This window comes from Crocodylus siamensis, chromosome 11 (assembly GCF_052110815.1).
Source record: "Crocodylus siamensis isolate JL-2025a chromosome 11, ASM5211081v1, whole genome shotgun sequence".
Classification (NCBI taxonomy): domain Eukaryota; kingdom Metazoa; phylum Chordata; order Crocodylia; family Crocodylidae; genus Crocodylus; species Crocodylus siamensis.
Genome location: NC_143405.1, coordinates 16,272,106 through 16,296,635, shown reverse-complemented (window position 1 = coordinate 16,296,635; position 24,530 = coordinate 16,272,106). Strand labels below are relative to the sequence as shown.

At 47.4% G+C, this 24,530-nt stretch overlaps 1 protein-coding gene across 1 annotated transcript in view; it reads left to right on the top strand.

Moving 5' to 3' along the window:
* ARRDC1 (arrestin domain containing 1) overlaps positions 1 to 24,530 on the top strand; it is a 62,964-nt gene that overhangs the window by 14,562 nt on the left and 23,872 nt on the right. Inside the window, exon 2 of the mRNA XM_090022378.1 lies at positions 16,225 to 16,335. Coding sequence (XP_089878504.1) covers positions 16,225 to 16,335 — 111 coding nt within the window. The remainder of the gene's footprint in view (positions 1 to 16,224; positions 16,336 to 24,530) is intronic.

The following is a 24,530-nucleotide window of genomic DNA, read 5'->3' as shown; positions in this document are numbered from 1 at the left end:
AGATGACCCCTCTTCCCTTCAGCCCAGAGTGCAGGGGCGTTGACTCGAAGCCAGATCTAGAATGGACCAGTCTGGGTTTAAAGAGCTGGCTGTACCTCTGAGAAGAAGCTGGAGGTGAGGATGGGGAAGGGAGGGCTCTTGTGGTATGAGTGACAGAAGGAGGATAAAGAGGAGCTGCTAAAATAGAGCCTACTTGATGTCACCTTCTGGGACCCAACTATAGAAACTGAAGCATTGCATGCCGGTTGCTAAGAAACTACAGTTACTTTTGGCAGCTTTCTTGGAATCTGGAGCACAAATTTAGTGTTTCTTACTGGGTTTTGTTTTGTGTGTTTTCCCCCCCCCCCCCCCCCCCCCCCAGCCTCTCCGTGGCTTCCTTGTTTTTGTCTTCCAGCATGTGTAAAGAGAGGCTTGTCATACATTCTCAAGTTGGGTGGACTTGGTTCCAGCTATTCAGGCAACTGCTTTTTTCTTCCTGGAGTAGCCAGTGTGCTGTTTAAACTACCTGATGCTGTAGATGAGTTTGTTCGGAGAAGCGTGCTGGGTTTAAACTCATGGGCTTCTATCTAAAGCGGCGCACATGTTCCTGACCGGGGTGGAGAGGGGCGAAAGGGGTAATATCGCTCTGATCTGCCTACGATGGAAGGAAATGCTTACAGGATGTACCAGTTGTCCTTTATGGAGGATGGTGACAAGTGAGCTGAGCTTTCTTCCCCACGGCAGACCTGTCAGGATGTTTCGGAGACTGAATTTGCTGCAATCCAAGCTTTCTCTTGGTGTGGAAATGGCTACCTGAGAATTTGGAGGTTTGACCAGTGCTTGGAGAGTTGAGAGAACAACTTTTCAGCAATAGTTTAAAAGAACCAGAAGTGATGAAATGAAGCAACTCACTCTGCACCCTTTGAAGGAGAGGTTGTTCTGAAGGGGAATAAAGCTACTATTGTTGCTACAGGGGCTATGTGTTTAACCCTGGATATATCCCTGTGGGGTAGCTTGGCAGTTTGCCTCCAGTCCTACAGTTGTACTAACTAGAAGAGACTTGCATGTATCTAAGCTAAAAGTATACTGCTATATTTTGTTCCAAACTCTCTCTCCTGAGTGGGCTAAACTCTGCACGAAGAGCACATTGTAGCCATTGCAACCTGCCTGGGTTAGCAAGGCTTGGGCCTGATTCACTATTGTCTGGGCCTGGGGGCAACAAAGCTCTGTATAAAAGCACTGTTTGTATGATCAAGTGAAGGTGATGGCAGGTACAGTTTATTTGGTGTAAATGCTGGGCCTGTAAAAGCAGTTCCCTTCTGCTGCCCCTCCTAAAAATAAAATCACTGACTGCTGCATCTTAAGCAGCTCTTGGAGGTATGAAGTCTTCGTGTCCCCTACACTGCTAACATAAGTGCTGGGCATTGGTCTCTAGCACCCTCCCCATTCAAGCAGAGGCAGAGCATGGAGTCTAGGGGAAAATATCATTTGTGGCCTGAGCCTGAAGCATCACTGGTGTGTGGGTCTTGGGGTGACCCTCTTCAGTGGGATGAATTTTCTTCTGTGGTGGTGGGACTTCATGGGGGGAGATGAAATCAGATGGGGGGGGGGGGGGCAAGACCTTTGTAGGAGTCCTCTCTTAGTACTAACCTGCCTCTAGTCCCTGCAGACTACTATGACAGGTGTCTTTTTGTTCTGGCGTCAGGCTGTGTATACGGCTGTCAACAAAAATCCACTCGGACAACGGAGTGGGAATATAATGGTGAGTGTAGTGGCATTCTCTTGATCATCAAATGCTTGTGTGAATTTCATATAATTACAAGGGAGGAGTCCTGGAGAGGGCAAAGGAAGAGACTGCTTATACCAAGATGCTTGGCCTGTGCTGGTTATCCTGAGAACTCCACCAGATGCATTTGTAAAAGAAACAGGGAAACTGGCTTGTAGCAGCTGTCCCTCCCTTGCCCAATGTGATCCCAGTGGGCCATCAATCTGTGGGCATGGTTCCTTGCTGAAATTGGATGGCTTTTCCTGCCTCAGTTGCCTAATGGTGATTTTTATGGACTGGAATACGTAAAAAGCCAGACCATAATGCTGTCTTAGAAGCTGTCAAAGTAATTCCTTAGCCCAAGAAGGCTAGCAAGTTGCTGTCTGTCTAATAATGTACAGGGCAGGTATTTCTTCTAGGCTCCAACTCCCATGTTGGATTCTGATCCCAGCTCTTGTACTGACCCGCTTGTGACTTCTCTCCCCTCCAAAATGGGGGAAGCTCAGCACTAACAGAGATGATTCTAGGATAATGCAGCCCCACCTTCCAGGCTCTGCTGTAGAAAAGCAAATTGCAGAGCAGGGCACACTAGTGTCAGTCCTTCATCTCTTGCCCAATCAAGGTATTTTGCAATGAGCTCAGTTGCATGCTTGGCATGCATGTACGTGTGTGTGTCTCCTTGTGCCTGGGTCAGGCAAAAAGCCATTGTACCAGCAGGCAGAAAAACCACCGTTTCCTCCCCCAGCTTGTTCGGTGCATAACTGTTTTTAATATGCTGTTTCCTTTGTTCCATGTTCTACTCGCTTCCTGCTGTCAGTAGTCTGGATCTGCATTTTTAAGGTGGTCTCAAACATGAAGCTTGGCCAGCATTTCTTTTTGCTTAGCCTCTGTCCCAGCCTTGCGGCTGTGTGCCCCTGCCTTCTGATCCAAGATCTTCAAATGCACACAAACTGTGTGCCTATATCCATGCACACAGACCGCTCTGCTTGCTCATTCTTTGGCTGTGTCGTATGGCTTCTTTTTTAAAGGTTTCTTGCATCCTCCAAACTCTGGCTTGTTTGTCTTTCTCTGAAAACATGCACTGATGCAATATTGCGTCTAAAGGGTGGTCATGCAGGAGGTGGGAGGAGAATAACTGGCTGTGATTGGAAGTGACAAAGTGGAGTAGGGGTAAAAGTCTGGGAATAGAGCCAGAACTCAATGTTGTAAGTATTAGCCTATAAATTTAACTGTGAGGGGATAACTGTATCAACTTTTTCTTTTCTGGTTTGTGATGTGTCAGATGCTAGTCTTCAGGAGTTATGCCATCCCTCTAGGTCACCACAGGCTGAACTTGGTTATACCAGTGCAGTTCCTCACATCTTTTCTGGTGTAGTAATAATGGGTGGGGTGGCAGGTACCAGTAATAGTCTGAATCCCGAGTGAGCCTCCAGCCCAGTTGTGCCAGGGCCCTGGATGGGGCATTCACCTGGATGCATTTTGCAATGCCCTGTATTCTGCCAAGTAGAAATGAATCCAGTTTGTTGCAGAAGGGTAGGGAAAGAAAGGGAACAGTGGGCAAGAAACCTGGCCAGGAAGCAGCAGCACTTTGTTTAGCAAAGCTGTGGAGCCAACTTGCTGCGGGTGGCCAACCTTTCTCCTCCCCTTACCCCTCCTTGCTCAGCTGGCTTCCTTTAGGCCCCCGTTCCTATGTCTACGATGACTTTGGGACCATCTCAGTTTTTGAATGTGGTTCCCTACATCCTGCAAACAAAGCGGGGATAGCTAAGAATCTGCTGGGAGATTAATGGTTTAATTAGGACCATTTCTTTAACTTCTTTTTTTTTTTCCTCTCCAAGTCCTCAATTGCCAGGAACAGGCATTATAGTGAAGGTTGGCAGGCTTCTTTTTTGAGTCTGTCTCTGTCTCCTGTCTGTGTGTTTTCTTGCTCTTCAAACATGAGTGACTTCACACCCCTCAGTGTGTGTGCCCCTCACCCCATCAAGCCATCTCTACAAATTAACTTTGCCTGGTTTTTTTAGATACTGAACAGGGACAAAAGTTCCACCAGTAGATGTTACAGCTCTTTGCAAGCTTTCTGGCTTCAAAAAGTTGTCTCTGCCTTGATCGCTGTTGGCAAGCAGAAGTGCAGAGACCTTGATCTGAAACCCAACTTCTTCCCTCCCCACAAAGCTAGGGCCTGGCTTGGAGCCAACCAAGGGTAGCAAGAACTGAACATACCAGGATTTTGCCTTTTTTTTTTTTTTTTAAATCTGAGATAATATACAAATATATCCCTTGTAGAAGCACTTTGCTGAGAACTTGTGCATGAGAAATGGCTTGTCACACAGACTCCTTAACAAGGTAGGATCTTGTGTTTTCCCTGTCATGCAAGGTCTGTGAGGAATATAAATCCCACAAGAGATTCTGCTTTTTGAATGTGCTGCCCTAAGAAATGAGGTCGGAGGCAGGCAGGCAAGTTGCACCAGAGGCTTGTCTGGACTAACACCAGCAGTCCAGGACTAAAATTCACTGCCTACCAAATCTAATCTTTCCAGTTAATACCCATCAATTGGCATTTAAGTGGCTCCTCAACTGCTAGCTTAAATTGGGACCAGGACAAACTTATCCACTGTATTTGTCCCCTACTTTCATACCAGTATGAACTGATATCTATATAAGCTGTTCAAGAAGCAGTTGCATCAGCCTGCTCCTGTGTATCAATATAGCCTGCTCATATGGGTAACTTTAAACCTGAATGTTATTGGAGCTAAACTTCCAACTCCAGTTACAGTTATGTTTGGGTTTAAAGTTACAACAGTATAGCTCACCCCTACCTGTATAAGAGCAGGCAGATGTAACTGGCTAGTAGCAGCTAATGCATGATCCCAAGTAGCAAGTCAATGACATGTCCTTCCCCACCTGCAAGTGGCTTAAAGATGGGCCCTAGCCTCAGACTTGTGCTAACTAACAGTATTACAGGAGTGTCAGGATCATCTCTATTACACTTTGCACTGCTTATGAATATGGGCCCAGTCTTTACTGCAGTGTAAATGGGAAGATTGGCCACCTGGCCTAGCCTCAAGTGACCCACTCAGTGGTCAGCCCACATCCCTTGTGGCATAATCCAGTTGTATTAGCTGTAGTGGTGTTTAGGCTTGGAGCTAGCTGTGGCATGGATAGCAGATGCAATTCAGTCTGTTGGAGGTGGGAGTGGGGAAAGGATCCATCACTGATGCTAGAAATAGATGTCACCAAAATGAGGCAGATCAGCTGTGCTGTGATGTCCAGCTATGTCCACAACAAAAAGCACATTACTGCTGTCCTACTGGTAGGATGTCATGGGTAGGACAAGTGGTGATATGATCTCCTTGACTCTTTCTTTCTTCACTGCAGGGACTGGGTCTGGCCGAGCAAGGAAAACAAAGCTTTCCTGCTTATGAAGAGGCTTCCTGAGCTTTGCCAGGGGTGCCTCAAAGTGAACAGGTGCTCTGGGGCTTAACAGGCCCTCCACCTCCAGAGCAGCTGCTCACAACTCTCCTGCCACAGAGCTAATGGATGTCCTCCGCAATAAGGTGGAAGAGTCTGTTACTACCTTAAGTTAGTGGGTATGACAGGTTTTTCCTTTGTGGCAGGACCAAGTATAGTGATTTATTTGCTTTCAGTTTGTGCCACCATAAAAAATGTATGGTGGCAGAAATGACATCAAGTGATATCTGTTTCCATTGTCTGTCTGTTCTAGGGATGGGCCTAAATGTGGTGCTGCTATTGCCAACACTATTGATTTAGGGAAGAGCCACTTCCCATCTAGTTCATTGATTGGCAAGGAAAGCTCAAGACCATTCGTCTCCTTCCTTCCTTTCCTTTCCTCTCATAAAGGGCCTGCCTATTGCTATTTTTGGCCTCTCTTCTTCACTGAACCTTCTGAAGGCCTCTTGCCCTGGTGGGAGGAGGGGGAAATCTAGCTAGCTGCAGATCTCCAGAAGGCACATGGGTTTCCTTCTCCGTCGTATGCGTGTCTGTGCATGCAGACATAAGATCTAATTAAGGTCCAGTGGTAGCTGATGACTCCTCCTCTAAAGGGGAGGGATAAGAAAACAGGGTTAAGGCTCAGATAAATCCTCCTTGTCAGGAAACTGCATCACCAGCTTCCCAGAGTACTTGTGCGTGTTGTTGTGTTTTTGTTTTATCTGCATCCTGGTGTGACAGCCCTATGGGAAGCACCACTGTGCTGGGAACACGGCTCCTGCATCTATGCTGATGAAGCAATGCAATAAGCAGGGACTGAGAGCTGTCAGTTAATGGTTAAAACTAAAATGCCTGGTGCCCAGCTTAGAGGTTTTTAGGACATGGCCACTGTATGGCCAAGCAGTTCCCAGACCACACCCTGGGAGCTACTTGATTAGGGTTGCACTGCTCTGAGCCAGGAAGGGCTGTGGTCATATCACCTCCTGATTTTAAAAATCTCGGCTATATGGACTTGAACACTTGGAGAATGCCAGGTATAGCATTATTCAGATATCTCTTGCTCTCTTTACTCCCTGCCAACAAACAGCTTGTTATCAACACTACCTCCTCCTCTGTTCTAGTACAGGCATGGTACTGGCAGTACAGACTGCTCCGTTTCTCCCCCCACCACTGCCTTGAGTCTCCTCAAACTCACTCCCCTGAAAGCATGTCTCTGTTGCCAGAGTGTTAGTAGGTTGTATTACCAAGCCCTGCCTTTTTTATTTTTTTTTTTTTGGGGGGGGGGAGAGGGGGGGGGAGGAAAAGTACCTCCTTGTATCCTGTGAAGATTGTGGTGATGGGGTGCTGGCTTGCAAGGGGGTGGCAAAAGTGTGGAGGGATTTGCCCTCTGGACTCCTGTTCCTTCTTGCTTCCTGTCATTGCATGTAACTGTCTTAGTGCAGGCTGGCAGGTGACTGAAGCCTGGGAAGGAGAGGAGTCTTAAACCTTCCTGCCTTATGCAGGGGGGATGTGCTGTGCACAGCTTGTCATCCCCAGATAATGGGTTGGATGTGTCCTTGCTCATAGCTCTCCTAGTGTTGAAGTTCGAGCTCCCCTGAGGTGGGTGCTGCAACAGTGAATTGACAAAGGTCATTTGAGCGCCAAACATGACTTAACCACTCTCCTTCTTTCACGTGGTAGAAAGCAGACATGCCCAAGCCAGACATAGATGTGGCTGATCAGTCTGCCTTCCCCACGGCAGGTTAGCACCTGTTTCTCTGCCTGCTCCTTGGATGTGCAGTGCGGGGCAAAGCTGGCTCTGTACTAGGTCTGTCCATGCTAGAAATGGTAGGTGCCCCTAGATTTTACTTTATGCATGGCACTTTTTTATTTCAATTTGGGATTCACAACTGGTTTAATGGCAGGACTCCACATCGAGCAGGAAAGGGCAGAAATGTGGAAGCTGAGGTGGCTGGTAGCTTTTAGATTTCAGTGTTGGATTTCATGCAACTTGCCTGAAAATGAGCAGGAAGGGGAATGCACATAAGTGTTGCCTGTCAGGGGGGCCTTGGAGTGGCTTGTCCAGGGTGTCTGCCTTAGTAAAAATACTAAGCTGACAACCTTTTGCAACGAGCTGTAACCACTTGACAGGTGCAGGGGTGTGGATGACAGTCTGCTCATCTTGAGTCATCTGGGTAAGATAGGGGTGGCAGCAGCTGCTAGATACCACTAAGGCATGTGGTTCTGTTCTGAGGCTGGCTGTGATTTGTGACATCTACCCACTAGGAACAAAACCAAGACTCAAAATCCTGCCTGGCTCACATGAAAGGTTGGACTTCTGGTCATTCCAGTGCCTGGCTGGCTTTAAACTATAACCTCCCCTCGTTTGCCTCCGTTTAAGTGCTCCAGCATGCAGTCTTAGCTGATGGGACTGCACCTTTTAGTAACGTGAGCAGGGCTGTGGCCTTGTGTCATCAACCCTCTTTTGGCCCCTGCCTCACTGCTTCTCATAGGTTTGCCTCTGATGGATAGCAGACTGCCCTGCTTCCTGGAATTTGTAACTTTGGCTTGAAATTTTCCCTTGGATTCCTAATCTGACACCACTCCTTAAACCCGGGCATGGGGCCTCAGTGTGCTGTTCACACTTCCAAATGCTCTCATGCAGTTCTTCCTTCCTCTGCCTATAACACAAGCCCTTTTCTGAATTATCTCTTCTCACTGGGGGGGAGAGAGAGCTGTCTTCTAACCCTGGCAAGCATCTTTTATTGCCTCTCTTTAGCTGAGAACTTTTCTCATGCTCTTAACAGAGGAATTGTCTCACTTGCAAGTCCAGGAATGGAGAGCTCAGGCCCTGGAAGGGGGCGGTCTATGAAGGGAATAGTCATGGAGGAATAATTCTGTTGCTGTCTGGCCCCAAATCTTCTCCTTTGGAAATGGACTCCAGTGATGCAGCAAGGAGACTTCAGCAATGTCCAAGGTGTGGGGTTCGAGTATGACCTCTAAGACTGTAGTGAAACTACTCTCTGCCTTTCATCTTGCTGAAGCTTTGTAGCTCTGACAAACATGCTTCCCAACCTGGCGAGCACTTGCAGGCCTAAAATGATGGAGAAACCAAAATTACTCATCCAGGAAACTTGGAACATGGAGAGATTCCTTCCTGTGGTGTAAATGACTCCTGCAGAGCCCCCACTTCAGGAATAATCTATTCTAAAAGTGAGGGTCTGGAGAGGTGAGTGCCTGTGCCCAAGTTTGGGAGTGAACTGAGTGAGGAAACCTCCTCAGCCCTCCATGTCCTCTTGCACAGTGCAGCTTAAATGGAGAATATTAATCCTGACTGTACAGGGCTCTTGCAACAATCAACACAGCCTGTCCTCAGGAAGTGGGAGGGAAGCATGCAATTCTAGTCACTGCAAAGTAACAATACAGTGACATGCTCTTAAAACCTATCAAAAATATTTCCCTGCAACCTTTTGGCCTCTTCCTCAGGAAGGTGCTTCTCTTCAACCATATAAAAAAAAAAAAAAAAGTGCTACCTCCCTCCTTTCTTAAAGCAGACCTCTTCTCACCTTTGCAAGTAGTGCTTCCTTTAGCCAACCTGAGGCTGTGACTGACTCACCAAGTCCTAAACAAGCTGTCAGAGTAGCCCCCTCTGATTGGGAAAAGTCTCCTGTCTGTTAGCTCTGCCTGTGTCCTTTATTTTAGCCTTAACCGTTAGATTGAACACTGCTGTTCAGTGCCAGACGTATTGAATGCTGGAGCTGTGAGATGTCAGAGTAGCCATGGGCCCTAAGGAAGGAGGCCAAGTGTGACTTGACTGGTTAAAGCAAGCTGTGAAAGTCTAGTGGTATCCCCTGTGCTGCATGTGGATGCAGTGCTGTGCCTGATGAACAAGACCATCGGAGCACTATACCCCACCAGCAGGATCTAATTGCCAAGCTGGAGGTCTCAGCTTGTGTGCAGGGCACCAGATGGTATTAACTGATGAACCTCTAAAGGTGGCCTGTTGAGAGTTTCCTGTTAAGAGACCCAAATAGTCTCTCTGGCTGTAAGTATTAAATGGTTTTGATTAGAAAGATCAGCTGACCTGGCTTTGGGAACAGGCTGATCTGCAATAGATGGGCTGACTAAGCAAGTGGTGTGAGAAGGGGTAGACGGCAAGACCCATGGTAGCTTTGTCCAGAACGCTCCCACTTCCCTGGCAAGGAGTAAAGGCTGATGGGTGACAAGTTTTGGCCACTTGGTTGGTTGGTGTGTGTTGGGGTCCTGATCCCAATAAACCTAGGCTTCCTCTTCTTGCTGTTCTGAATGGGGCTGGGATCTATATCAGAAAGCCTAAATCCCTTCCCTGTTGCAGGTCCTCCTTTTTTTTTTTTTAATGCATGAAGGGCTGGATTCCTTTCCAAGTGCTGCCTGAGGGATTTGGACACTAGTTTTTCTCACTGTTTTCCAGCATGAGCCTGTCAGGATGTGACCCCTGTTGGCTCACTGACTAAGAACCGTGTGCATCTTATGCTACTAACCAAGAGATTACAACTCCTGGCCAGACTGTTAATGTCTTGTTTGGCCGTGTGCCTGGTAAGTACTGTAGTGTGAAGGCATCTGTTTAGAGAGTCTCCTGACAGGCTGGCTTAATTCAGAGGCTTGGCTTCTCTTAGCGTAAACAAGGAAGTCTGCATTGGATGCTGTACTCTATTGACTCTTGATGAGAATTGTCATTCCTGGTGCCATTTAAGGAGCAGCTTGTCTGAATTAATGCACTTTGCATATAGATACAACTCCTGTGCCATATTAGGTATTAGGTTAGGTATTCTAACTACCTAATGGGCAATGTAGGGATTCATGTACTGAGCAGATCTAATGGTGGTTACTCTTCCCCCAAGCTGTACAGCAGAGGTATAAGAAATGTAATGATGTAAATTTTTGTACCATTTAACCTTGATTGTATTTGCTACTTGTAGACATTTTTTGATGCTATCTTAGAAACTGGATGGGTCTACATGGGACCCTAAAGGCACAGTAGACTAACTCTCTACTTCATGGCAAAAACCATGTTAATATGCAGTAGAACTAGTCTAGTGTGCATTAACATCACATGCAAAGCATGCACTGCTGCTGCTGCTGCTACTACTACTGCACAGTAGCATTGACTTGCAGTGCATGAAGGTAGTATCTGTAATTACAAGTACGAAATCTAATGTTATAATTATGGCACACTTAATGAATGTGTAGATGTCCTCACTTCAGAGCTTTTCTCTTTCAGTGAGCATAAGGAACCTGGGGGGGAATTGTACGATGGGGAAAGGGGAACCAAATAAGGAACAGCTTGGGCTGGAGTTCAAGTGGTAAGGCAACAGAGTGTGGAGCAGTAGAACTTGATTGCTGCTTGAGCCATTGTGTGGGAAGGGGCAGAACTGAAGACAACCTGTAGCCGGAAGGGTGGTGATTACCAGTATAGAGAGGAGGAGGTCAGATTGGATCGATAGGAGGTAAGTGGTCAAACAGGACCTCCCAAGAGACTGTCTGAGATTTGGAGATCGGGACACAAGTTTGGTATGAAAGGTAGATCTGAATCTATTCTTTTCCCTAGCTTCCACAGCCATCAGATAAGTGGATTACTTCACCTGGAAGAGGTCTGAAAGCTGATCTGTGGAGCCCTTGCAAAAATTGGGGGAGTTAAGGGCCTACCAAAGGTATTAAGTTTGCTGCCACAGAACTAGAGGAAAATGAGAAAAGACTGACATGTAATGTGTTGCTTATTTTATATTGTAGCTTTCCTCAATATGCCTTTCTCTGTATCTGAGGAGCAGCATTTGCTGTTGGATAACAGGGGATAGAGTAGGCTAATTTTTGCAAGTCTGTCTTCTCTTTCTCTCTGCTCAAGATACAAAGCCAGAGTGGATCACAACCCTTCTGTAACTTTTTTTTGCCAAGGCCAACTTGCTTGTAATGCTCTCTCTCTCTGGTTTTTTTTGTTTTGGTGTGTGGTTTTTTCCTTGCTGCTTTGCCAGAGGATAGTGGTTGAAAACTCCAGTATGAAAGTATTTGGTTTATAACCAGTCCTAACTGTGAGATGACTTTTTCCAGAAGCTTGGCCCGGAAATGCAGCTGGAGCTTCATTAACAAACCCTGGAAAGACTGGGTTGCATCTAGTGTGCAGATCCAGACCATGGTACATGGCTCAATGCGCAGTTCCATGTTCCTAGCAGTTGATTTTCATCTTTCTACTGAGTCCAAGGTGTTGTCAACATTGTGGTCTCTAACAGCACTTGAAACACTTTGAAGGTTGCGCTCTATGTTAAGGAGCAATATACATCAACCCTCATCAAGACAGAATCAAAGGATGAGGAAGTAGAAGGACTGTGGGTTAGGCTACATGGGGGGCAAGGAGAAAAGGATTTGGTGGTAGGGGTCTGCTACAGACCCCCACATCAAGGGGAAGAAATAGATTTGGGGCTCCTGAGGCAACTCTCAGAGACCATAAAAGCTAAAGAGGCGGTGGTCATGGGGGACCTAAACTACCTGGACATCTGCTGGGAGACACAGACAGCAAAGTCCCACCGCTCACGCAGGTTTCTAACCTGTGTACAGGACCTCCAGCTGACGCAGGAGGTACATGGTCCCACTAGGGGGAATGCCTTACTGGATCTGGTATTGGCAATGGGGGATGACATAGTAGGGGACCTACAGATCGGTAGCCATCTGGGGGACAGTGATCACCTAAAAGTACAATTCAACATAAGGCGTCGAGTGGGTAAGGTAACCAGTAGGGTGAACGTGCTGGACTTTAGGAAAGCTGATTTCAGCAAACTCAGGCGATTAGTGAAGGACGCACTGCAGAGTAGTAGTTTTGAAACGATGGGAGCCCAAGAAGGGTGGCTGTGCCTTAAGGAAGCTATCCTTCGAGCACAAAGCGAGACGATCCCCGTGCGAGGTAAAAGAGGGAAAGGGGCCAGGAGGCTTCCCTGGCTGACCAGAGAAATCCTGGGCAGACTAAGGGCCAAAAGGGGAGCACATAAAAAGTGGAAACAGGGAGAGATCACCAAAGAGGAATATACCTCTTCTGCTCGTGCTTGTAGGGAGGCAGTTAGACAGGCCAAAGCTACCATGGAGCTGAGGATGGCAACCCAAGTAAAAGACAATAAGAAATTGTTTTTTAGATATATAGGGAGTAAAAGGAAGGCCCAGGGAGGAAGAGGACCCCTGCTAAATGGGCAGAAACAATTGGTGACGGACAGAGGGGACAAGGCTGAACTCCTCAACGAGTTCTTCGCCTCAGTGTTCCTAAGTGAGAGGCACGACAAGTCTCTCACTGGGAGTGTAGGGAGGCAGCAGCAAGGCACCAGACTTCCATGCGTGGACCCTGAGGTGGTGCAGGGGCACTTGGAGGAACTGGATGCCTTTAAGTCGGCAGGCCCGGATGAGCTCCATCCGAGGGTACTGAAGGCACTGGCCGACATCATTGCAGAGCCACTGGCGGGAATATTTGAACGCTCGTGGCGCACAGGTCAAGTCCCGGAGGACTGGAAAAGGGCCAATGTGGTTCCCATTTTCAAGAAGGGGAGGAAGGAGGACCCGGGTAACTATAGGCCAGTCAGTCTCACCTCCATCCTTGGCAAAATCTTTGAGAAAATCATCAAGGCTCACATTTGTGAGAGCCCGGCAGGACAAATTATGCTGAGGGGAAACCAGCACGGGTTCGTGGCAGGTAGATCGTGCCTGACCAATCTAGTCTCTTTTTATGACCAGGTCACAAAACGCCTCGACGCAGGAGGAGGGGTGGAATGTCGTATACTTGGACTTCAGGAAGGCCTTTGACACGGTATCCCACCCCATACTGGTGAACAAGTTAAGGGGCTGTGACTTGGATGACTGCACAGTCCGGTGGGTGGAGAATTGGCTGGAGGGTCGCACCCAGAGAGTTGTGGTGGATGGGTCGGTTTCGACCTGGAAGAGTGTGGGCAGTGGGGTCCCGCAGGGCTCGGTGCTTGGACCGATACTCTTTAATGTCTTCATCAGCGACTTGGACGAGGGGGTGAAATGTACTCTGTCCAAGTTTGCAGATGACACTAAGCTATGGGGCGAAGTGGACACGCCAGAGGGCAGGGAACAGCTGCAAGCAGACCTGGACAGGTTAGACAAGTGGGCAGAAAACAACAGAATGCAGTTCAACAAGGAGAAATGCAAAGTGCTGCATCTAGGGAGGAAAAATGTCCAGCACACCTACAGCCTAGGAAATGACCTGCTGGGTGGCACGGAAGTGGAAAGGGATCTTGGAGTCCTAGTAGACTCCAAGATGAACATGAGTCGGCAGTGTGACGAAACCATCAGAAAAGCCAATGGCACTTTATCGTGCATCAGCAGATGCATGACAAATAGGTCCAAGGAGGTGATACTTCCCCTCTATCGGGCGCTGGTCAGACCTGCAGCTGGAGTACTGCGTGCAATTCTGGGCGCCGCACTTCACGAAGGATGCGGATAACCTAGAGAGGGTCCAGAGAAGGGCCACTCGTATGGTTAAGGGCCTGCAGGCCAAGCCCTATGAGGAGAGATTAGAGAAACTGGACCTTTTCAGCCTCCGCAAGAGAAGGTTGAGAGGCGACCTGGTGGCTGCCTATAAGTTCGTCAGGGGGGCACAGAAGGGAATTGGTGAGTATTTATTCACCAAGGCGCCCCCGGGGGTTACAAGAAATAATGGCCACAAGCTGGAGGAGAGCAGATTTAGATTAGATATTAGGAGGAACTTCTTCACAGTTTGAGTGGCCAAGGTCTGGAACGGGCTCCCAAGGGAGGTGGTGCTCTCCCCTACCCTGGGGGTATTCAAGAGAAGGTTGGATGTGTATCTAGCTGGGGTAATGTAGGCCCAGCACTCTTTCCTGCTTATGCAGGGGGTCGGACTCGATGATCTGTTGAGGTCCCTTCCGACCCTAGCATCTATGAATCTATGAAGGTTCATGCCTGGAAACATGTCTGCGTACAGAGCAGTGTCTAAACTTGTTCTCTGCTAGACTTCTGCAAGGAAGATTTTAATGTCTATAATGAAAGTGGGGGGGAACTACACATAACATGCACTAGAATGCCAAAATGGGCTGGCTGCTATTGCATAAAGGCTTACCTCTGCTTCCTACCTGCACGAGGCCGGCAGCCTGGAGCATGGGAGCAGGAGGCATGTCTTAGGCTCCTTGGTATCCTCTGTTCATGTCCGATCGATTCTTCTTCCTGCAATTCTCTCCCAAGTGCTTTTGTCAAAATTGGGGCCTTAGTTTCAGGGGAGGCCAACATAAACAAGGCAGTTTGCTGTGATTGCTAGGGAATTACTGTCTTCCGGCCGCCTGAACTGATGGTGCGGGTGAAACATAACAGAACAGTAGACAGGGAAAACTCCCTCCTCAGACTTCATGCTGTTCTCTGAAATGACGTGCACTTCTCTAAACTTCTGGTTCTGATTCTGGCCCTGAGAGCACTGTTATCTCCTCTCCGCCACTTGCAAAAGAAGCTGTTCGTTAGATTTTTAACAGTTCTTGCAATGGCTTTCTGGTGGCGGGTTGGAATTGCCCAGCTCACATCTGACTGAGCAGGCTGGCACTAGGACCTGATTTTTGCAGCTCCTAGAGCCATTGGACGTAGACCATAGGTTGCTGATCCCTGTTTTAGGTTGGTAAAAGCTTTGCTTGGCACTGGGGAAATGTCTCTAGGAGGTGGTATGGTTCAATAGTTGGAGCAAGGGACTAGAAGTTGAACTTGGGATTCAGTACTAGCTAGGTGGCTGCAATGGTCAGAGTAAAGATGGCAAGTTTGCTCCTATGCCAAATACTGATGTTGTTATCATTCCTGGAAGAATATATTTGTTTCCTGAACCTGTGTGTTACCAGGGCACAAAGGGTTGCCTGGTGAGTAGGCTGTTGGGGTGGGAGTCCAGGCGGAGCTCCAGGGCTTCAGGTTTTTCACTAATGCCTGAAAGTGATGCAGGAAAAGTGACTGGATCCGTCCTGCACCTCGGTGCACCAAGTCTACAGTGAAGCTAAATAGCTCCCTGCCACACCAGTACAGGAAGTGCAAAATCTACTTGGATGTCTGAGCACCTCAGTTTTAAGGGTAGTTAGTAAGTAAGTACCTCAATAAAAACTACTCTGGTTCCTGACCTTGACAGTGTGTGTTTTGTTTTTTTCCCCAATGCCCACACTAAGCAAATAGCCCTTTTTTGAGAACCGATCCACTAGATACCTAAAGTAGGCACCCCTTTCTCTGGATAACAAGTACTTGGCTAGTGTGTGACCTGGCCTTTCTATGGAGCTGCAAAAGAAGCTGTTTTTATGGCTTGATGTGTAATATACTTCTTTATGTGAAGGGGAATGAAGTCCACTTCCCTGACGAAGTCGAGGGTCACATCACGCCTACAGCTCTTTATTCCCATCACTGGCTTAATGGGTCCTTCTAGCTTCTCCTAGATCACTGACCCAAATGTAGCAAGCTTTGTTTTCTGGTGTGGTGTGTGGTTTTCTTGTTTTCTGTTTTTGGGGGGGTTTTTTGTTTTTTCTTCTTGCTGGCTCACTGAAGAGTTGCAATCTCTCTACTTCAGCACAAGAAATGGTGCTGGAGAGGGTGTGGAGGAGAGCTCACTGAATTGAGAAGAAGAGCTAGAGAGAACGGGGAGCAAAGGTAATGGTTTCAAAAGGGCTCAAGTCCTGTGATTTTTTTTTTTTTTTTTTTTTTGGGGTTGTAGTCTCTCTTGAAAAGCCTAGCAAGTCTGAGAACAGCCTAGGCAGTGCCTGTTAGGGAGAAATGCTGCATTTGACTCCTTATGAGAGTAACAAAGGGAAGAAATATCTTGAATTGAAAGTAATGCACCTTCTGGTCTCTTCATAATTCTCCTACCTTGTACACGTGGAGCATCAATACATGAACTACAGTTGATGATGCAATTTGAGGAAAACTAACTTTTTGACCCTGTGATCTCATGTGGGCTTCAGTCTTGTTCAGCTGACGCCTTTTGGATTGGCCTGGAAATGCCACTGAGTTGTATTCCAGGATTCACATATGGTCTTATCCTTCTACAGCTATCAAGGTGAGCTGCATTGGATTTTGTGGGGTGTCTAACAAAGTCAATGACACGGCATGGACTGTTGAGGAGCAGTACTTTAACAGCACCTTCTCCTTGGCGGACAAAGGTAAGAGCCAAAAGGGATGGTGGTGTGGGGGAGGGAATACGTTGATTTTTTCAGATAACTTAGGTTTGTTTGTTTGTTTGTTTTTTGCTTTTCCTCGGCTCTACCTGAGCTATTCGTCATGCGTATATCAAGATGTTTAATGTCTCTTGGTCCTTTGCAGTATTATATGTTCAAACTGTCTCTGTATAAGGTGCAACCCAGATATGAGGTTCACCTGAACCTCTGACTCTCAGAAATATTGAAATGGCTATACCATGCAGCAGTTGCCCCACATGGCTTGCAAGTATTGCTTGTTACAGCTGAGATGCATCTCTGGTCTGTAGAGACTTCTCCCCACTACAGTTTGAAATTTTGCAGCAACAACAGTTTCTCGTACCTATTTTGTCGCTATTCCATGTATTGTTTCTGAAAATAAAGCCTTTGCTTCTGGATACTCTAGAATAGATGTTTTTAAGAGTACAGTGGCGCAACCCCAGGGCAGTGTGGTGTTATGCTAGCAGTTCAGTCAAAAGCAGCTTTGCCCCAGAGGTGCTGAAATGATTGCAACCTGTTTAAGGCTTTTCTTCCTTGTGTATGGAAGTCCCTCCCTGCGAGAGGAAATGCCTGTTTTATCGGTACCTGGCACGTATTTCTGCCACATGGTAAAATAACACTGGCATGCTCTGGGGAATTTTAGGATTGAATGCCGCCTCTCATTTGGTAAGTAGGTTGATTACACTCACAAATAATGCATGCTGTATCCAGGCCTCCATTGAAAACAAGAGGTACCAGTATTCACTTGCCAGAGGCGGTGTATTTTTGTAGTAACTGGAGAGTGTTAGGGAACCAAACTATTAGATGTTTCATGTAATAATAGGAAATTGGTGGGAGCTAGTAAAGCTGCAGTGACTGCTTCTGCTTAGTCAGCAGTCTGCAGGCACAGCTATTAGCATGTGCTGGTGATGGGCCAGCTTCATCCTTGCAGTGTGACTAACATCGCTACATTGCACACAGCAAAATAGAGAGGACCCTTTTGGGGTTGGATGTAAGGTCAGCACCCAGCTGGGGAGGAGTTTGGGAGAGATGTAGGAAGAGATGAGGCTCAGTCCATGCAGCATGAAAAGAATAGGAAATGCCTCCATCTCCCTTGGAAATGACACGGATGGGCTGTGTCCCCACATCCAGGGGCATGTAGTTGCTGGAGGGGAGGGGAAGCAGTGCCACAAACTTCATGCTTTTCCCTTGTACATTGTGTCCAGTATGGAGAAATATCCTCTGGGTGGGGTAGGGGAGATGCTAGCACCTGGGCTGGCCCCAGCAACCTTACCTGGGGGCTCCAGCAGTAGCAATCTAGGTGCACAGAGCCTGCTGGCAACTAGAGCATGGCTCTGGCTGGCCAGGCTCTGGCTGCAGGTGGTACACACTGCAACCACATGCATTGTCCCACTCTCTCTTTTTTTTTTTCTAGTGCAGGGTTTTTTAACGCCTATGGGAATTGTAGCATGCAACACAGTGAATAGCCGCATGGCAAAATCCACAAAGGCTCTTTAAAGCACTCCAGGTGACAGAGCTCTAGATGAGTATAGAGCTCAAAGCTGTGTGCTTTTGATTGCAGAGGTTTAGCTGGCTAAAACGGAGCAAGAGCTTTTTTTTTTTTAAGCGGTTGCAAGTTAAAATTGAGTACTAAGCTTTCTTTGCTAGTAGTTTCCTGTGAGAAGCCTTTGTCTGAATGACTGCCTCTCCTGTACTGGTAGAGCTTAACCATGTCTCCCCCTCTGACAAAGGAGGCAAGCTGTGTCCCATGTAGTATTCCCTCTCCCTTCTTCTTCCCCTGTTTCCACAAGTTCTCAACTGATGGATACCTTCAAAATGAGCAAGGACCTTCAGTTCTAGTGATGCCGTTGCATTTGGTCCTTGTTGCTGGAATGAAATGCAGACCAGCTTCTCCCAAGGGGAAGAGCTACAGGCTAATGTAGCTTCAGATTGACCAAAGAGCTGTGGAAGGAGGGAGGGAGGGTGCCCAGTCCCTGATGTTGAACTTCACAGACTTTCTGGTTTTTGTTGTTGTTAGCCTCATCTGAAAACCCCCGCTAACGCATGGAAAAGCTGGCTGATTGTTGTACAGTATTCCACGGCTTCTGGGTAGCAGCGGGCTTTGTGTCGGGACTTGTTTTTTGACAGTTTACCTGAGGTTCCTTCAATGACTTCAGTTGGTGTGACCTGTAACAAGGGGCTTTCCTGGGGCTGGTCTGCCATTGGCCCACCCACCTGTTTCTGGGCCAACCGCCCGCCTCCTTGTCTGTCGCACCTTTTTGTTTCTTGGTTGGTTTTTTAATAAGGCAGGAGATTGCCCATTCTTGCCCTAATGCCAGGAGGCGTGATCTGTGGCTCGCTTCCTCCTCTACACTGCAGTGCAAGCCTTGCAGATGGCATCCAGGTGACATGCTCCCAGCCTACAGCCAGACCAAGCTTAGCCCTCAACTGGGTCTTGCTTGTGGAAGTGTCAGATGCTTCCCCCCAACCCTGCAGGTGACTCTTGGAGTTGAAGTTTGGCATTCTTGAAAGTTGTATTGCCGTCTGCCTCTTCACCTCCCTCTTTAAACTATAATTTTTTTTGTTTCTTACAGACTAGTTAAGAGCCTCCAAAAACTTCTGAAAAGTGTCAAATTGAACTGCAGCTTTAAAGGATAAGAGTGTGTCCAAGCAAGGTGACACCTCTTTATACAGTGGGAGTTAAGTATTACCAGGATACTCATGCTGTAGGTTTTTGTGATGGAGTGTCAGACAGGCCAAATGAAGCTCTTCCCATTGCGGATGAAGCCTGAGATGGAAGACTTCTGTAACCACTTGAATTGGATATAGACTCGCTGTGTCACTCGGGCCATGTCACTCTCTCTCAGGCTCTGTTTATTCTAAATGAACTGTTGGAGAAAGCAGTGATCCTTAACGATACGTTCGTAGAGTGCAGAGGCAGAAGTAACGCTGCGAAGGGCAGCCTGCAGTATCGTATTGAGGCCAGAATGGAACATGTGGCGGTTTGTCTGATTCCTCCTGCCTCCACGTATATATTTGTTCCCTTTAGCACCTTGAGTCTCTCCACACTGGGAGAGACGAATGTTCAGGCAGGAAGTCCCAGTTGCAGAATGGCTCTGACTTACTTATTTTGGGGGTTATTATGATGACTTGCCTTTTGTAACTAGTATATCCTAAGTGGTGATAATTTCTAGATCAATTCACATGAATGGCATAATTTAAGCTCCTTCTTGGTGCTCTGGTTTTGTATGTTTCTTCTCTGTTCAGATTTACAACAGAGGGTTAAGTTTTTTTGGTTTTCCTTGTAAATGGACATTCCTGCAGACTTGGACCTGAGGCTGGCTGGGACCTTGCTGGCTTCTATATAGTCATCATCAAGAACGAGTCTTCTGGTTCAGATTTGGGTAACAGTTTCATACTTGCTGAACAGAGCGCAGCTCATTTTGCCTGGTGCTGGGTTTGGCTCTGAAGCTATAAGAGTAAAAATGAGTAGCGAGTGCTTTTGCCAATGAAGTTGGTTATATCATAAAGGCAGTTTCCTGAATAAGAGGATGGCTTGGATATCTATAGCTGCTCTTATTCAAACTGCACTTGAAAGCACACCAGCTTTCAGCAATTGTGCTGTCCTGCAAGTTTTATAGTACAGTTCTGGGAAGAGGCTTAGTTCCATCAAACTGAAACTTATAATGGTGTGTGCCAGGCACTTGTCACTAGTACATAGTTGTAGTACTCTGGCATGTCAAAGTGGCAGTGACCTAGTCCACTGTGGCTATTGGGGTGGGTGGAAAAGTAAATGTGCATGCGGTAGGCACGCTGCTCCCTCTGATAGCATGGTGCAGAACAGGAACAAAATGCTTTCCCAAGCACTCCTGATAAAATGGGTATGGCCTTCCAGTGCCAAGATACAGCTATTTACCTCTTGCTCAAGGGCTATCCTCATTGGCTCACAATTCGGGAGCTGTCCTGTGGAAACCATCGATTTTTTTAAATACGTATAACTCTTGCCCCTTCTGTGAACCTGCTGTGCAGTGAAGCGTGTTTGGCTGTTGGTGACATGCTAAACAATGAGTTACAGACCTTTTTGCAATGGTTAACTATTCCTGTGGCTGTAAGGCAGTAGGAATTGAAGATAAACCTCCTTTTTGCATGGAATCTCTTGATAAGGCTAGCATTTGGTGGGTATTGGCTGTTGTGCACATGTAGCATGGATTGCAGCTGGAGTGGGCTACAGAACAGGACCTCGTACCCAAGGGATGGAAGGACTTTTGCAAAAACTTCATCCCTTAGTTCACAAATTGGCACGCTGTTCAGATGGGGTAACGTTCTCAACTGCTAAGCTCTACTATCCAAATTCTCAATCGGGGAGAAGACTAACTTTGTCCTTGCAAGTATCTGTGTGTCACTTCTTGGTCCATTATCCCAGACATGTAACAGGGCAGCTTGGCTACTAGAGCTGCTGGCATGGCTGTGGTGACAGCTCCTATTTTCCAGCTCCCTGCCCAAGTTGGCACCTGTAGCTGCTGCCCCGGTCACCCCACCTTTTAGTTGCACTACTGTATTTTCCCTTCTCTCTCCTGTGAGTGTGCTAGTTGGCTACCCAGCTTTTATTTTGACACCTGTGTGGACCTGGCCTGACAAACTGCCCATTAGTTGATCAAGGGATGATGTGTGCTATAAACAGCTGAACAGGAAGGAATTGGAATCTGTGTTTGGCTTTTTCTAACCACTTGGCTGCTTTTCAGCTTCCCTCTCCTGTGTCTCTACCTCCACATGTGCTTAGAGAGGGGTCTGTGTTCTTTTAATATGGATGGTCAAGTGCCCCGGGACACTTCCTTTCACCCTTCCCCTCTCCAATGTCTCTTTCCCCCAAAATAAATAATTAAATAAAAGCTGTATGCTAGCTCTTTCCTGAGTATGGGTTGTTCTTCTTCCCTGAGAAGGCTGGAGAGCACTTGAGGAAAAGGCATATCCTTCTGATGGTCAATAACACCAGCACAGCTGAAAGGCTCTTTTTATGAGCAAAGAAAGGACAGCTGAGCAGGCACTGATCTGGCTGCTTTTGTCCTTGTAGGCTGGGAGTGTCAGGTGACAGCCTGGCTCAGAGAGAAACCAGGAACAGCTGGTGCCCTTTAACTGTTTCCTGGTGACACACACTGAGACTACCTTGCTACTATTGCTCATTATTTATGTTTCTTAATCAGAACATAAGAAATGCCATATCGGGTCACGCCAGTAGTCATCTAGCCCAGTATCTTCACTATTGACAGTGGCAGGAGCAAATGCTTTAGAGCAGTGGGGACCAGCCTTTTTCGGTAGGTATACCACCGACTAACCCACTACTTTTTTTTTTTTTTTTCCCCTATTCACCTGCTTGATGGGATCAGAGTGGGAAAGCATTCTGCTGCTTCTCTTTTTTTTGTTTCCTATCTTATCTGTTGAGGTGCTGCCTGTCACCTTTCCCAATCTGCTGCATGCAGGCTACTTATGGCATGGTATATCTAGATCAGGAGCTCCCAAACTGTGCAAGACGTCTCTGGGGGATGCATGGGATAAATTGTGTAATGAAGGATTTAATTTTTACTATACTAATCCACATTTTTTAAAGTGTTTAAAATATAAAACACCCTGGTTAGGGGTATGTAGGCAGCTGGTAAATGTGGAAGGGGATATGCAACAAAAAAAAGTCTCTAGAAACCTCCGACCTAGATCCTTCTGTCCCTTGTTTGTTATCACCCTGGCATCTACCACCATTTGGTTTAGAGATAACAGAATAGACAGATGTTTCCTCTGGCAATAGCTATTCTTAGATCTCTCATCCACAAATATCTAGTCCAGGGGCAGGCAATGTCCAGCCCACAGGCTAAATTAGGCCTACAGAGGACTCCATTTCCTAGGAGCCCCTGCCTATATTGCTGCAACTGATTGCCACTCCTGGGGTCTCTATGGAAGAGCCGTGGTGGTGTGGGACCAGGATTTCCACGGAGACTGGCCCCAGCAGTGCTTATAGGGTGGTGTGGCAGGGCAGGGAGCTGCTCTGGGGCTGGGATCTTGTGGCAGTGACAGCATGGTCCAGAGCTGGGGCAGAGCTGCGATTCATGGCCTGTGTACCCCAGGCAGTGGTGTGAGGGCAGTGGATCATGGCTTTGCCCCAGCTCTGGACCACACTGCCACCACTGCAAGATCTTGGCCCCAGCCCTAGAGCAGCTCCCTGCCTGTCCACATGTCCTGCCAGTGCTGCTGGGGCTGGTCTCCATGGAAATGCTGGGCCTGCTGCTCCTTGGGTCTCCACAGAGTCCGGCTGCTAGCCAGATCCGCTGTTTGCCCACCCATGGTCTAGCCCCTTTCTGAACCTGGCTACATCCACCTGGGGTAACGAGTTCCACGAGCAAACTATATGTTCTGCTTTTAAACGCTGTTAATTTTGGTGGGTGGCCCTTGGTTGTAGTATTCTGGGACTTGTGATTTAACAGTTCTCTGTTCATTTTTTTTTTCCTGCACTTTATTCCTCATCTGAATTCTCTCCAACACGAGCTTCTAGTTGGAGGGCCAAGATGGTGACCCAGTGTTCGGCTCCCTGCTGAGTTATTCCACCCCGGTTAGTTCAGGTAGTGATGGGGGATGTTGAGGCTGGTTCTGCATTGCAGCTGCTGGAGCCCTTGGCAAGTCCAGTGGGTTGGCATTGGGTCAGTAAAGTACTTCTAGTGTAGATAGAAACTCTGCCACATCAATAGCTGTTGCAAGTCACCAGCAAAAGCTTTCTCTGATAGCTGCTCATTTTCTGGGTACCCTTTCAATTTTATGGCCAACTGGCTGGCCTGTGTCACCTTCCCTTCTCTCATCAGAGCTATTGTGTTGATTAAGCTGAGAGTGGAGGGGGTGTGTGTGTCTGTGCGTGCAGGGGGGAGGTTCATAGGGCTACTAGCAAATATGGGATGGTTCTAGCCACGTGCAATTTGTGTATGTTCTCCAACATGCTAATACATGAACAATTCTAGAGGCAAGGACTGGAGTTGCAACTTGGTACACCTAAGGTGGGAGCAGCCTGGGTGCTGGCCTATGGAAGTGGGGGGGGGGGGAAGCCACTGCTGCACTTGGTGCCTGGCTGCTTCATTTAGGTGTCTGCTGCAACCAGAAGTGGCACTTCATTTCTCCCTTCCTCTCCTTCTGCCACCCTAAAACTGGGGGGGTGGGGATGGCTGTTGGACTCATCTGAGTCTTGGGTGGTTTTTTGTTTCTTCCTAGGCAATGGTTTAAGCCGCTACATGTGCTCCAAAGAGGTTGGCAACCGCTTCAGTCTGTATCACACAGCTCTGGACTCTCTCTTCTTTAATAAGATGTACCATCAGGAGAGCAGTTATTTATGGCTCCAACAGCTCCTTTGTCCTTGTGCTGCAACTCCTCTAAACCTTTTCTGGTTGACCTTTTGGTGTTCTTGTCTGCTTCTCTAGTTGCTGGGAGCCTGTTACTTCCTCTTAAACTGAGTGTATAGGAGGAGCAAACCAGGCAGTACAAGGAAATTCAAGTGTATATTTGTTATCCTAAGTCTCTCTCTCACTGGTGGGGCAAAGATCAAGTGAGACTAGGCATACTGAACCCCAAGGGACTAGGGCTTACATGTAGGATGCCTGGATTTGGGGAGTATCTGTAGCTCCAGACAGGGTCTGGGAGGGAGGATACTTGCCCAATGGTAGAGCCATGCAGGCTTGACAGTTAAGCTCTAACTGAATTTGGAAGTGATTTGGCCCATGATGTGAAATATTTAAAACAAAACAAAAAATCTTTTAACCTAGGTCTTTTTGAGGTCCATTCCGCAGCCCTGTTGCTCAGTGCTAGCCTCTCCTGCTACCGCCTTTAGGGTGGTCAGGGGAGGAAAGCCCACTTCAGGGGATCTCTCAATAGCTGAAGCACTACAGGTTGGCTTGCGCATTTCCTATGTGAAAACTCCTTGACCTTTTTAACTAGAAATATATCAACTTCCACCTCTCCTGAACCACACGGCATGGGAAGAATGTGCTGCAGCCACACAGCAGGAAGAAATTTCTAAAATCTTCCATCTTCCCAGGGGACCTTGAGTTTATTTTCTTTTTCCTCTTCTGGCCTATGCCAACCTTCTCTGCTGACTATTAGAGGCTAATTTTGGAGTATTTTGGGAACTGGGATGGGCAGGTAGAACAGCCTCTGCT